Source organism: Littorina saxatilis, linkage group LG2 (genome assembly GCF_037325665.1).
Source record: "Littorina saxatilis isolate snail1 linkage group LG2, US_GU_Lsax_2.0, whole genome shotgun sequence".
Lineage (NCBI taxonomy): Eukaryota > Metazoa > Mollusca > Gastropoda > Littorinimorpha > Littorinidae > Littorina > Littorina saxatilis.
This window is the reverse complement of record NC_090246.1, coordinates 103845253-103858396: the sequence shown is the minus strand read 5'-3', so window position 1 is coordinate 103858396 and position 13144 is coordinate 103845253. Positions and strand designations below refer to the sequence as shown.

At 43.3% G+C, this 13144-nt stretch overlaps 1 protein-coding gene across 3 annotated transcripts in view; it reads right to left on the bottom strand.

The window, feature by feature from the left end:
• LOC138960418 (carboxy-terminal domain RNA polymerase II polypeptide A small phosphatase 1-like) overlaps nucleotides 1-13144 on the bottom strand; it is a 55411-nt gene that overhangs the window by 6108 nt on the left and 36159 nt on the right. For all 3 annotated transcript variants that reach the window (XR_011453970.1, XM_070332332.1, XM_070332331.1), the window contains exons 6-7: nucleotides 7195-7293; nucleotides 2743-2829 (exon numbers count right to left, since the gene is read on the bottom strand). Coding sequence is in view for 2 of the 3 variants with exons in the window: in XM_070332332.1 (XP_070188433.1) it covers nucleotides 2743-2829; nucleotides 7195-7293 (186 nt within the window). In the remaining variant the exon portion in view is untranslated. The remainder of the gene's footprint in view (nucleotides 1-2742; nucleotides 2830-7194; nucleotides 7294-13144) is intronic.

The window sequence follows — 13144 nt, the reverse complement described above, 5'->3', positions numbered from 1 at the left end:
AAAAATCCACCAAGTTTCAATTGAACTTGCTGCGTGTTGGTTAACTCATTGTCTCCCGGGTACGGATGTCCGTACCCACTCATTTAGCTTTATCTGACCAGGTACAGACATATCCGTACCCACTCATTTGGCTCTATCTGACCAGGTACAAATATATTCGCTCAGACTGTTAGCTTCAGTCGCTTCCTGTAACGTCCATCTAACCATCTAACGCCGGCATTCCAGCGTGTTGATACACAGTTTCTACACAGCTACTACAATTCTGAGTGACCTGCTGCAGCACAGCTGATCTCGGCTAAAAAATAAATGGTCAACATAGGTGGGGTAGAAAGTGTTAAGTGATCTGTCAGCAACAATAAAAGAAACAGTAATAGATCAAGCCAAGCAGGCCAATGATAAGCCCAGTTGGTGTCTGTCACGATTAGGTGACATGGATCAAGAAAGTGTCACTCGGTGGGGTGCCTTCTCTTGGTCAATTGCGATAGAAAGCGCCTGTGCTTTCTGTCAACGGTTGTGGGTTTTGCTGACAGCGCACAACGAACACGGATATTTTGTGTTGCACGGATTTCACGGGGGTGATTTCTGCTGTCGAGGCAGAACTGGCGATAGCTGAACTTGGAATGTGACAAGGTTAGTCACGTGATTTCGTCAAGGTTGTCTGTCTGAGACATGTTAACTGGACACTCGAAAACTCAGCGCTGGGGAGAACGGTCGGTGTCTTATATTTCCTGCTAGTTTGATGGATTTCATCGCTTTGAGTTCTGCATTGATATTCAACGCGCCGCTCTGCATATGTACAGGAGGGCTTCAGGAAACTTCAGTTTGAGACCACTTTCTCTCCGTTCACATGCGGTCTGACGTTGACGGGTCGTCAAATTCTCTTCGCTGTGCGGGAAGGTATTTTCACCGCATAAAGTATTCAGCAAGAGGGCGAATGGGGTATCGCTGTTGACGAACAGGTGCCATTCAAAGGAGGAAGCAGTTTTCGCTTCAATGAGAGAGCTACCTACATAGGCTTTTGAGGTAATAAATCATTATTTAACGCTGTTGACGAGTCTGTGTTTGTGGAATGAAATACTCTCTGTTGTTCTTTCCAGGTTAGCGCATAATTTGTTCTTTGTGACGCTAAAATACTAATCTGTATATGGTTTTTGCAGATATGGAGAGAAGGAAGGAAAATAGCTGATTTGTTGTTGTAAAAGTCCGTTTGTGCAGGCCCACGTGCTCGATGAAATATGTCAGGGTGACATGTTTAAAGGTGGGGTGTGAGGGGTAGCATGACATGTCTAGTGCACCGAGGCTTTTTGTTGCAGCCTTTCTTCATTTCTACCTGCTACTGATGCTGGCTGTTACCTGCGGGACGCTACATCAAGATCGTCCGCGGAGTGATGTAACCAGCTAACCGGCTAACCAGCTAACCGGCTAACCAGCGACTGGGTGTGGCGCCTGATGTCTCCACAGTTCCCTGCTTCGTCACCACGCTAACCAGCACTTCATTCGACGGAGCAGTTGTGGAGACTAAAGACTACCGTACTTTCCGGGTCATAAGGCGCGACTTTTTTCCTCGAGTTCGACCCCTGCGTCTTGTATAACGAAGCGTCTAATCCGTGTATGAAATACGAAAAAAATCAAAGAGACCGCCTGAGTACCAGTCAAACAACTTGTGATAATGCATGTTTCAGCTACTAGGTACTGCCCTGCCTTTGATCTGGCCGCACACACAGAGCACACAGATTTCCACTCTGTTAAACTCGGTCACTGACCGGTCACTGACCCCGGTGCAGGAAGTGTTTCCTCTCTCAGATATGACAGGGGAACCACCTCTCATGGCAAAAACTGGGTCATTGACCCCTGGGAAGAAGGTCGTGTCTATAAACAAGGCCACCCAGCTATCACAATGCCTTTGATCTGGCCGCACACACAGAGCACACATATTTTCACTCAGTTAAAGTCGGTCACTGACCGGTCACTGACCCCGGTGCAGGAAGTGTTTCCTCTCTCAGATATGACAGGGGAACCACCTCTCATGGCAAAAACTGGGTCATTTTGGTGCGCCCTATCGGCCCCCTGCGTCCAATGGGTGACTGGATTACAATTTTTTTTAAAAAGAAGGGGGTGCGTCTTGTATAACGAAGCGCCTTGTCACCCGGAAAGTACGGTAATTACAGGCCGTCCACTCAGTGGCAGCAGAAAAAGCTAAGTGCACCATGTCTTTGCACCCTGTTTACCACCGTTGTCATCTTTTCTATTTATGATTACATTCGAGCGGTGACAACGTGGGGTGTGTGACACTTGCATAAGTTAGCACTTTTAGGCAGATCAGCTATATTTTCATAACTTTACATGGGATCAGCGTGTTACTATAATTTTCTATATTCTAACTGGCATTTTGTCAGTGACCACTGGTTTTACGTTTTGAACGTAAAAGAACATATTTTGGAGTGAAGTCTCGAGGGAGGTGGCGAGTTATTACATAAACAGGCATCTGAAACTTATACTTTTGTTGTTTCTATTTAATTGTATGACTGCGAGAGTGGATCGTGGTGTGGTTAGTTAGTTAGAAGTAACTAACCGTTTCATAATCACCTTATGTGATATTGTGAAACGTGACAGTGTCAGAACACTTGATTGCATAAATGAAACAAATGACAAAAAAGTCTGATGCACAGATCCAAACCAATGAAGCTAAACGCATTACTAAAAATAATTTAAAATAAACCAGTGATGTAAAAAGAGACTCACTGCATTGTCCGGATGGAAGATGTAGGAAGCCGGTGAGTTGTCGATGATCACCACTTTCTTCAAGTCCCTGCCCAACCGGCTTAAATCCTGTAGGCAAAATAATACACTATGGTAAAATAATACACTATGGTAAAATAATACACTATGGTAAAATAATACACTATGGTAAAACCACACACTGCTTGCTTCATTGAAATAATACACTATGGTAAAACCACACACTGCTTGCTTGATTTAAATAAGGACGTGGAAAGGAAAAGCTATGTTCACACTTAACGTACTTTGGGGACTATGAGGCGCAATGTTTTCCCTCACATTTTACCCTGCGCCCCATTGACTGGCATCACCCTGCGCCCCATTGACTGGTACAAAGAAAGGCAACAGTCCCTCTCTAGTGATATGGGTGATATGACCTGAACTAAGTTTTCTCTCAGATATCTCCAGTGATATATGTGTTTATACTTCTATGACCTGGACTAAGTTTTCTCTCAGATATCTCTAGTGATATGGGTGATATGACCTGAACTAAGTTTTCTCTCAGATATCTCCAGTGATATATGTGTTTATACTTCTATGACCTGGACTAAGTTTTCTCTCAGATATCTCCAGTGATATATGTGTTTATACTTCTATGACCTGGACTAAGTTTTCTCTCAGATATCTCTAGTGATATGGGTGTTTATACTTCTATGCCCTGAACTAAGTTTTCTCTCAGATATCTCCAGTGATATGGGTGTTTATACTTCTATGACCTGGACTAAGTTTTCTCTCAGATATCTCTAGTGATATGGGTGTTTATACTTCTATGCCCTGAACTAAGTTTTCTCTCAGATATCTCTAGTGATATGGGTGTTTATACTTCTATGCCCTGAACTAAGTTTTCTCTCAGATATCTCCAGTGATGTATGTGTTTATACTTCTATGACCTGGACTAAGTTTTCTCTCAGATATCTCCAGTGATATGGGTGATATGACCTGAACTAAGTTTTCTCTCAGATATCTCCAGTGATATATGTGTTTATACTTCTATGACCTGGACTAAGTTTTCTCTCAGATATCTCCAGTGATATGGGTGTTTATACTTCTATGACCTGGACTAAGTTTTCTCTCAGATATCTCTAGTGATATGGGTGTTTATACTTCTATGCCCTGAACTAAGTTTTCTCTCAGATATCTCCAGTGATATATGTGTTTATACTACTATGACCTGGACTAAGTTTTCTCTCAGATATCTCTAGTGATATGGGTGTTTATACTTCTATGTCCTGAACTAAGTTTTCTCTCAGATATCTCCAGTGATATGGGTGTTTATACTTCTATGCCCTGGACTAAGTTTTCTCTCAGATATCTCCAGTGATATGGGTGTTTATACTTCTATGAACTGGACTAAGTTTTCTCTCAGATATCTCTAGTGATATGGGTGTTTATACTTCTATGAACTGAACTAAGTTTTCTCTCAGATATCTCTAGTGATATATGTGTTTATACTTCTATGTCCTGAACTAAGTTTTCTCTCAGATATCTCCAGTGATATGGGTGTTTATACTTCTATGCCCTGGACTAAGTTTTCTCTCAGATATCTCTAGTGATATATGTGTTTATACTTCTATGTCCTGAACTAAGTTTTCTCTCAGATATCTCCAGTGATATGGGTGTTTATACTTCTATGCCCTGGACTAAGTTTTCTCTCAGATATCTCTAGTGATATATGTGTTTATACTTCTATGACCTGAACTAAGTTTTCTCTCAGATATCTCCAGTGATATATGTGTTTATAATTCTATGTCCTGAACTAAGTTTTCTCTCAGATATCTCTAGTGATATATGTGTTTATACTTCTATGACCTGAACTAAGTTTTCTCTCAGATATCTCTAGTGATATATGTGTTTATACTTCTATGTCCTGAACTAAGTTTTCTCTCAGATATCTCCAGTGATATATGTGTTTATACTTCTATGACCTGGACTAAGTTTTCTCTCAGATATCTCTAGTGATATGGGTGTTTATACTTCTATGCCCTGGACTAAGTTTTCTCTCAGATATCTCTAGTGATATATGTGTTTATACTTCTATGTCCTGAACTAAGTTTTCTCTCAGATATCTCCAGTGATATGGGTGTTTATACTTCTATGCCCTGAACTAAGTTTTCTCTCAGATATCTCCAGTGATATATGTGTTTATACTTCTATGACCTGGACTAAGTTTTCTCTCAGATATCTCTAGTGATATGGGTGTTTATACTTCTATGCCCTGAACTAAGTTTTCTCTCAGATATCTCCAGTGATATGGGTGTTTATACTTCTATGACCTGGATGAAGATATCAAAGGTGTGGGTGTCATAGTTAAACCTTGGTCAATGACCCGGGGTCAGAAGGTCAGTGAGTGTAAACAAGGGCAGGCAACTGGTCTCAGCTGAAAATATGGTCATTGACCTGAGGTCACAATGCCAAACAGCTCTGAGAATGCAGACTCTTTGATCTCACTGCACATCCGAGAGAAAAGTATTTTCACTCTGTATATTTTCTTTGACCTGCCGCCAACACACTCGAAGCGCCTATTCTATTGTGTGGATTTTTCCCTAAAAAGTGGGGGTTGCGCCTTTTATAACGAAATGCCTTACGGTCCCGAAAATACCGTACATAACTCCAGAGTGGTGCTTTTTAACAAAGTCTGTCAATGCAGCAACACCGACAGTATGATGAACACAAATACCCACTCACACACGTGAAAAAATGTCATCCTTGCTGCCTCAACTGACATTTTTCTTGTAACAGCTGTCAAGGGGAGATTACTGAAAGCTCACTAACGACTATTGGTACAGGTACAAGTGACCCTTCACTAACGACTATTGGTATTGGTACAAGTGACCCTTCACTAACGACTATTGGTACAGGTACAAGTGACCCTTCACTAACGACTATTGGTATAGGTACAAGTGACCCTTCACTAACGACTATTGGTATAGGTACAAGTGACCCTTCACTAACGACTATTGGTATAGGTACAAGTGACCCTTCACTAACGACTATTGGTATAGGTACAAGTGACCCTTCACTAACGACTATTGGAAAAGGTACAAGTGACCCTTCACTAACGACTATTGGTATAGGTACAAGTGACCCTTCACTAACAACTATTGGTATAGGTACAAGTGACCCTTCATTAACAACTATTGGTATAGGTACAAGTGACCCTTCACTAACGACTATTGGTATAGGTACAAGTGACCCTTCACTAACGACTATTGGAAAAGGTACAAGTGACCCTTCACTAACGACTATTGGTATAGGTACAAGTGACCCTTCATTAACGACTATTGGTATCACCATGCAATCATCGACGGTAATAAACCGAAACAAAGTCATGTTGCAAACAGTGGGTGTGCCCTGTATCCATGACGATGGGGAATTTGTTGTTGTTTTGTTCCACTGAAAAACCAAAAGGACAAGGGAGATGGAGAAGATATCTACTTGGAGAGTAAAGATCTTACTTTGACATAGTTTGGAGAGTAAAGATCTTACTTTGACATAGTTTGGAGAGTAAAGATCTTACTTTGACATAGTTTGGAGAGTAAAGATCTTACTTTGACATAGATTGGAGAGTAAAGATCTTACTTTGACATAGTTTGGAGAGTAAAGATCTTACTTTGACATAGTTTGGAGAGTAAAGATCTTACTTTGACATAGTTTGGAGAGTAAAGATCTTACTTTGACATAGTTTGGAGAGTAAAGATCTTACTTTGACATAGATTGGAGAGTAAAGATCTTACTTTGACATAGATTGGAGAGTAAAGATCTTACTTTGACATAGTTTGGAGAGTAAAGATCTTACTTTGACATAGTTTGGAGAGTAAAGATCTTACTTTGACATAGATTGGAGAGTAAAGATTTTACTTTGACATAGTTTGGAGAGTAAAGATCTTACTTTGACATAGTTTGGAGAGTAAAGATCTTACTTTGACATAGTTTGGAGAGTAAAGATCTTACTTTGACATAGTTTGGAGAGTAAAGATCTTACTTTGACATAGTTTGGAGAGTAAAGATTTTACTTTGACATAGTTTGGAGAGTAAAGATCTTACTTTGACATAGATTGGAGAGTAAAGATCTTACTTTGACATAGTTTGGAGAGTAAAGATCTTACTTTGACATAGTTTGGAGAGTAAAGATCTTACTTTGACATAGTTTGGAGAGTCAAGATCTTACTTTGACATAGTTTGGAGAGTAAAGATCTTACTTTGACATAGTTTGGAGAGTAAAGATCTTACTTTGACATAGTTTGGAGAGTAAAGATCTTACTTTGACATAGATTGGAGAGTAAAGATCTTACTTTGACATAGTTTGGAGAGTAAAGATCTTACTTTGACATAGTTTGGAGAGTAAAGATCTTACTTTGACATAGTTTGGAGAGTAAAGATCTTACTTTGACATAGATTGGAGAGTAAAGATCTTACTTTGACATAGTTTCCCCTGTGAAAGACGCAGGATTCCCTGAAGAGCCTGGCCCTGAAAACACCCCATTTGTCCAGCAGATCCGCAACTGGATCAGCATACTGTAACACAAAGTTCATAGACAGATTATATATATATATTAGACATGAAAACACCCCATTTGTCCAGCAGATCCGCCACTGGATCAGCATACTGCAACACAAAGTTCATTTAGATTAAATATATATATTAGACATTTACTTTACTTTATTCGAAAATTTTAGTAGTAAATTTTCATTTGATTAATATACTTACCCAACTCACATATAGCTAGAACGCTGTATCGCATCACCTTGGTAACAAGGGAGGCAACTCTAAAAAAAGAGCTACCTTGACCCATAAACAGGACAAAGTCACATGACTTCCTGACCTTGCCGCCATATTGTATTCATTCGCACGAAGGCGCAGAAAAACTTCCCTCTTTTTTTTAGAACAACCCCACTAGCGGGGAAGGTGGGAAATTTACTACTAAAATTTTCGATTAAATTACATATCTTAACACAACTCACATATAGCAGATAGCTAATGAAGGCGGTGGGATGCTCAATCTATGAGCTAGGCAATAATTTGCCCTGCTGCTACCATTGCCGGAAGCGCATTAGAACCGTCCTGTCGCGCGCTGGAAAAGTCGTGCAGGTAAAGGTTGATAGAGAGCTCCTACGATCTCCAGTAGGCGGAGTCAAGGACTTCGGAATACCCTACCTATTTTAGCACCAACGTAGATATGTCCCTATCTACCCTTGTGTTCAAAGACGATAAGAGTAGTTTTGCTTATGATCTTAAACCCCTTGTAAAAGACAGGAAGGAGCATAGTGATATAACTGGTCAGATTCATAATAATGGGTCGCCTATGGCGAGAATCCTATAAAGAGGAAAACTATAAAACCATAGGAGATGGTTGTCCTAGCTTCTGATGCCTGACTAAGAAGTCTGGCCGGAAACAGAGTGAGGCAGAGAGCCTCTATTGAAACCTACATCTCCCTGTAAGCCAAAGAGTGTGTGAATCTCGCTACCTCTGCGCGCTGCAGCTAGGAGTAAAAGGGAGAACGTTTCACGTAATGTTTATGAATGCTAGCAGAATGTAGCGGTTCAAAAACTGTGGAGCATAGAAACTCCGATACCAAAAGACTCGGACTTGTCTTGCTGTGATCTTTTGTATTGAACCCTATCCAGCATATGGTCTCTCTGTGAAAAGAGACCTGTCATCTTATAATGCGAGCTAAACAAGTCACACTGACAAGATAAGGGAGAAGCATAGCCTAAATCACGTAAGGCCTAGAAGTAGGCCCATGTTCTATCTCGCACAGTCTGGACGGAGCCCAAAGGAGAATTGTCCAAGATACAAAAAAACTACCCCCCCCCCCACCCTCCTTTCCCTTTCAGCCTTATCTCAAAAGGCTAATGAGTGAGGAGGAAGGACCCGTTTGCGAGAGAATGTCACTGGTCTTTTCAAAGAAAAGGCTGAAATTCTGAGAGGAAATCAAGCACCAGAGAAGACAACCGTTGTCCTCATTGGCTAAGGGAGTGGTATCAGTGAGAGCTAAATACCCATGTCCCTACACACTGGCTTGAAATAAAGAGAGCGTACCTCTGTTAACCGGAAATGTAGCCCTCGCGGGAGCGAAGTACTGCTGAATTTGAGTGTGAGTAAACGGCAGTACGATAGCTGAAGCCGTAAGGCCGCAGCTTGAAAGTTAGAAAGAATGCCATACAGGCCCGTATTCAAAACGGTCACCCATCCCGGTAGTAACCGAGACCGATGTCGCTTAACCTCGTAACCTTGCTGAAAAACGAGAAAGACTATGCCGAGGCTGCAAAGGTGAGGGTATACTTTCCCTTTTGCAAAATCAGGAGTGAAACGTCGGGAGTATTGAAAACCTGATTGCGTGCTAGTTCTATGTTAACCCAGCCCGCAAATGGGAAAGACACCTGATCCGCTCTCAAACCATGCTCCAATCGCTCCCCGTCCCGAGAGAGGGGTGCCTGAGCGTCTTTTCAATTTCAGTTTCCCGATGACCGTAACGCTAGAGGCAATACATGGAGTTATTTCTGAAGCCTTGAGAAAATATCTTCAAGGTAAGAGAACTGGCCTAGGGATAGAGAAAGCCTCTATAAAACCAAGGTTTCTTTAACTAGTAATTCAAGAAACCTAAAGTTCGGTAACCGCTGAGGGAAAGGTAAGTTGTACCCTCCCTCTGCCCTTTGTGCGAAATTGGCTCAGCCTAAATTGCCGCTTAGAAAAGCGTGCAGAAAGACCTGAGAAAGTATCAAAGCTGAATCCCTGAACTGGAGTGCCGTGATTCAGCCTTCAGAGAAAAAGAGGGGTAGGCGCGGTAAAGCCGGAAGCCTATACCATACTGTGACAAGTGTGACGTCACTTCGATGGCTTAGCCGAGAAGGCTTGAGAATTTAACAGGGCGAACAAATGCGTACTATTCTGTGATGTAGGAGAAAACTCCTAGCATATTGCAACCATAAGAAAAATCCAGGGGCCGCCGCAGTGAAGGCTACAAAAAGAGTGTAGCTTGTTAACTCGCGGAAGAAGGCCCTGAGAGGCGTAATGCCGAAGTTGAATCACTGAACCACAAGGAATGTGATTCTATTTATTATTGGCAAAAAACATAAAAGTTCAGTGTCTTTTGCGTATGGGGAAAAAACCCACAAAAAACAATGCTAAAACCTTCTGTGCCAAACCGAAGTTTCGCCACATGATGGTGTCCTTAGTTCTTTCCGTAACCTCTTAAAATGAAACTGAGGAATTTTCTGCGAGTCCTTTGTGTTGCCCAGCGAAAGTCGCTGACAGAAGCCACTACCGTAAGGGATAGGCTTCGCCGGAAAAGTTCCGTCTGAGAGGTTACGGACAGTGGCTCAGTGACCCAAGATATTTGAGTCAGAATGTGCACCAATAAGTTGGACATGTTCTGGCGAGCTGTCGAAAAACCAAAGCTTATAACTCTTATGAGAAAGCGAGCGATTCCGTAAACCGTAAAAGCTGAGTTTGCTTTAATAGCTTGACTTGTTTTTCGCAGCTTAGGCAAAAAATTAGTGGCCTTAGCAGCTTCATCCGAGAAGGCGGAAAAGAAGAGGAATGCAGCTTCACCATAGATGGGCGTACATACCGCAAAGCTGCCTAAGACGGAGGGTCTAACCCTATGTGTGCTTGCTTAGCTTCATTATCTTGCCTAATCCGAGGCAGAATGTGGCAAGCTGAAGAAGTTCCCGGCTTCTTGCCAGAAAATGGGGAGGAATGCAACGTAGCGTAGACATGCGAACACTCCCCTGGTGAACACAAAAGCAAAGAGTGCCGGAGTAGATCCGCCTCTTACTTGTACCTTGAGCCAAGAGAAGGCTGACCAAGCAAGCAACCCTCTGTGAAAGGAAAAGACTTAAGTGACTCAAAAGTGACTTTATCTTGGATCCTAGACCTAGAGAGAAAGAAGAACCTGTGCGCGTGCACGGAATGTGCAAAGAGAAGCGCTGGGAAGCTCAGCTTTCTTTCTTTCTTTCTTATTTGGTGTTTAACGTCGTTTTCAACCGTTCAAGGTTATATCGCGACGGGGAAGCTCAGCTGCTCAGCAGACTTTAGCCAAAGTGGCTAGCAGCGTCATGACATCCGTCTCCCCCGCGTCACGACGACTCGAAGTTGACAAGAGCAGAGGAGATGGAGAGCGAGAGAGATCTTTGCAAAGTTTCCGAAAGAGAGAATAACTCGAACAGATCATGTGCTTATTCCCTCAGAGACAAGAGAGAGGACTCAGTATAAGATACAGCTCTGTTCTACTGTAGCCGTCTTCCCTAAGCGTAACCAGTTCCGTTGTGCACGGAAAAGCAGCACGCGGGAGGGCAAGTGTCGATGAGGTAAGAAAAGTGGCTGTTGAAGTGAACCTCTGGCAGGTACCCTGAAAGAGAGGAGTGAGATGCTTCACATGAGCAAACCACAGTTTGACTAAGTCCGACACCGTACTGTAAGCTGCCAAAAGCGGCACTGTGTTAGTCGGTGCGTTGACTTGCCGTAGGTTGAGCTCAGAAACTTGGCCATATAAGAGGCAACAGAGGGAGATTCGCAGATCCAAAAGGAACGCGTTAATCCCGAACTGAGCGGAAGTCAACCAAAGCTGAAGGTGGTGGTACGGACAAGTTGCCGAAGCCACCACCCCTTCCTCAATGTACAGCGAAACTACTTCCGCTGCCTATGCTAAAGCATGGGGAAACTCGGATAATAGCCGAAAACGGGTGTCTTCTTCCTGATTGGAAGCACCGTAATCCGAACCGTAATCCGAACCGTAGTCCTGCACATCCGTGCATGCTGGAATTCCGCTACCACACTGACTGCTATAGTCTGGTGAAGCTTTACCGGAAGACACCCGTAATGGGGAGCTGTAATGGTCACCGGAAGTTGGTATCTTCTTCGTCTTGAGCGGAAGCACCGAACTCCGAATCATAGTCCCGCACTTCCGTGCATACCGGAAGTACACTACCGCCGTGACTGTGATAGCCAGGCGAAGTGTCAACCGGAAGGGAAGACACCCGAGGGATTCTATACCCAAGCGGTGTATCCCTAGGGACTGCTTCCTGCCCACCGGGCGGAAGCGGGGAAGGCTGTGCCGATCTGTCCTCGTATATAGATACGGAGGGTGCCGACGAAAGCCAATCCCCTGTTCGATCAAAGACCGAACGCGTATCTGGGCTCTTCCCCTGTACTAGCCGCTCATGCAACCGGAACGGCGTAGCGAGGGGATCAAAGCTTTCACTCACTGCCCGGCGACCGGGTGTGGCTATTTTATCCAGGATACGCCCTTCGCGTTGGCCGGAGAACCCAGCTACTGACTAAGGATAAATACCTTGAGCGTAACCAGGCCGACACCCAGAAGAGGCCTGAGTACGCAGCAGAGAATCCCCATCACCCGCATCAAACGACGCGTGAACATCGGCCGTCGTCACTGTATCAGAGGGAGGGACACGCACCCTGGCAAGGGAACGCGTATCAGCGACCCAGGAGGCAAAGACAAAAGCTCTGACTTAGTCGACTTAAGCTCGGCTGAAAGTGAGGAATTCTGAGCGCTCAAGGAGCGAAGAATAGCAGAAACGTCTTGCTTATCACTGACAGAGCTAGAACCGGAAGCAGCCGGTAACGATTCTGAAGGCAATTTCGGCATGGAGGGAGATTTAGGCATATCAATAGTAAAATCAAAAGAATGTTTAGACGAAGGGTCTAACACCTTTACCACAGCTTGACTAGCAGAGCCTTTCGACTTACGAGAAGGCTTTTTGACAGGAGAAAGCTCCGCCACTTGCTTAGAACTTTTCTTCTTACCGCTATCCGACATGGCGGATGAAACGTGTAAACAAACAACGATTCTAAGTACTGGCAAAACCTAAGTCAAGCAAACTACGAAAACAGCAAAAAAGCTCACCCCAAACACACTAAAGGAGCAGAGGAACGTGCAAGGAAAACCAAGGTGAAGTCTGACCCAAGGAAAAGTCAGACAAACGGCTGAAAAGCCTAAGCGATAGCAAAAGCACGTCCGTAGCCACGGAGCGCTGAGTAGAGAATGAATACAATTTGGCGGCAAGGTCAGGAAGTCACGTGACTTTGTCCTGTTTATGGGTCAAGGTAGCTCTTTTTTTTAGAGTTGCCTCCCTTGTTACCAAGGTGATGTGATACAGCGTTCTAGCACTAGACTGAAGTAAATTGCTATATGTGAGTTGGGTTAAGATATGTAATTTAATTGGTGTTTAACGTTGTTTTCAACCACGAAGATTATATCGCGACGGGGAAAGGGGGGAAATGGGATAGAGCCACTTGTTAATTGTTTCTTGTTCACAAAAGCACTAATCAAAAAATTGCTCCAGGGGCTTGCAAAGTAGTACAATGTATTACCTTACTGGGATGGAAACATGGTCAGTCAGAAC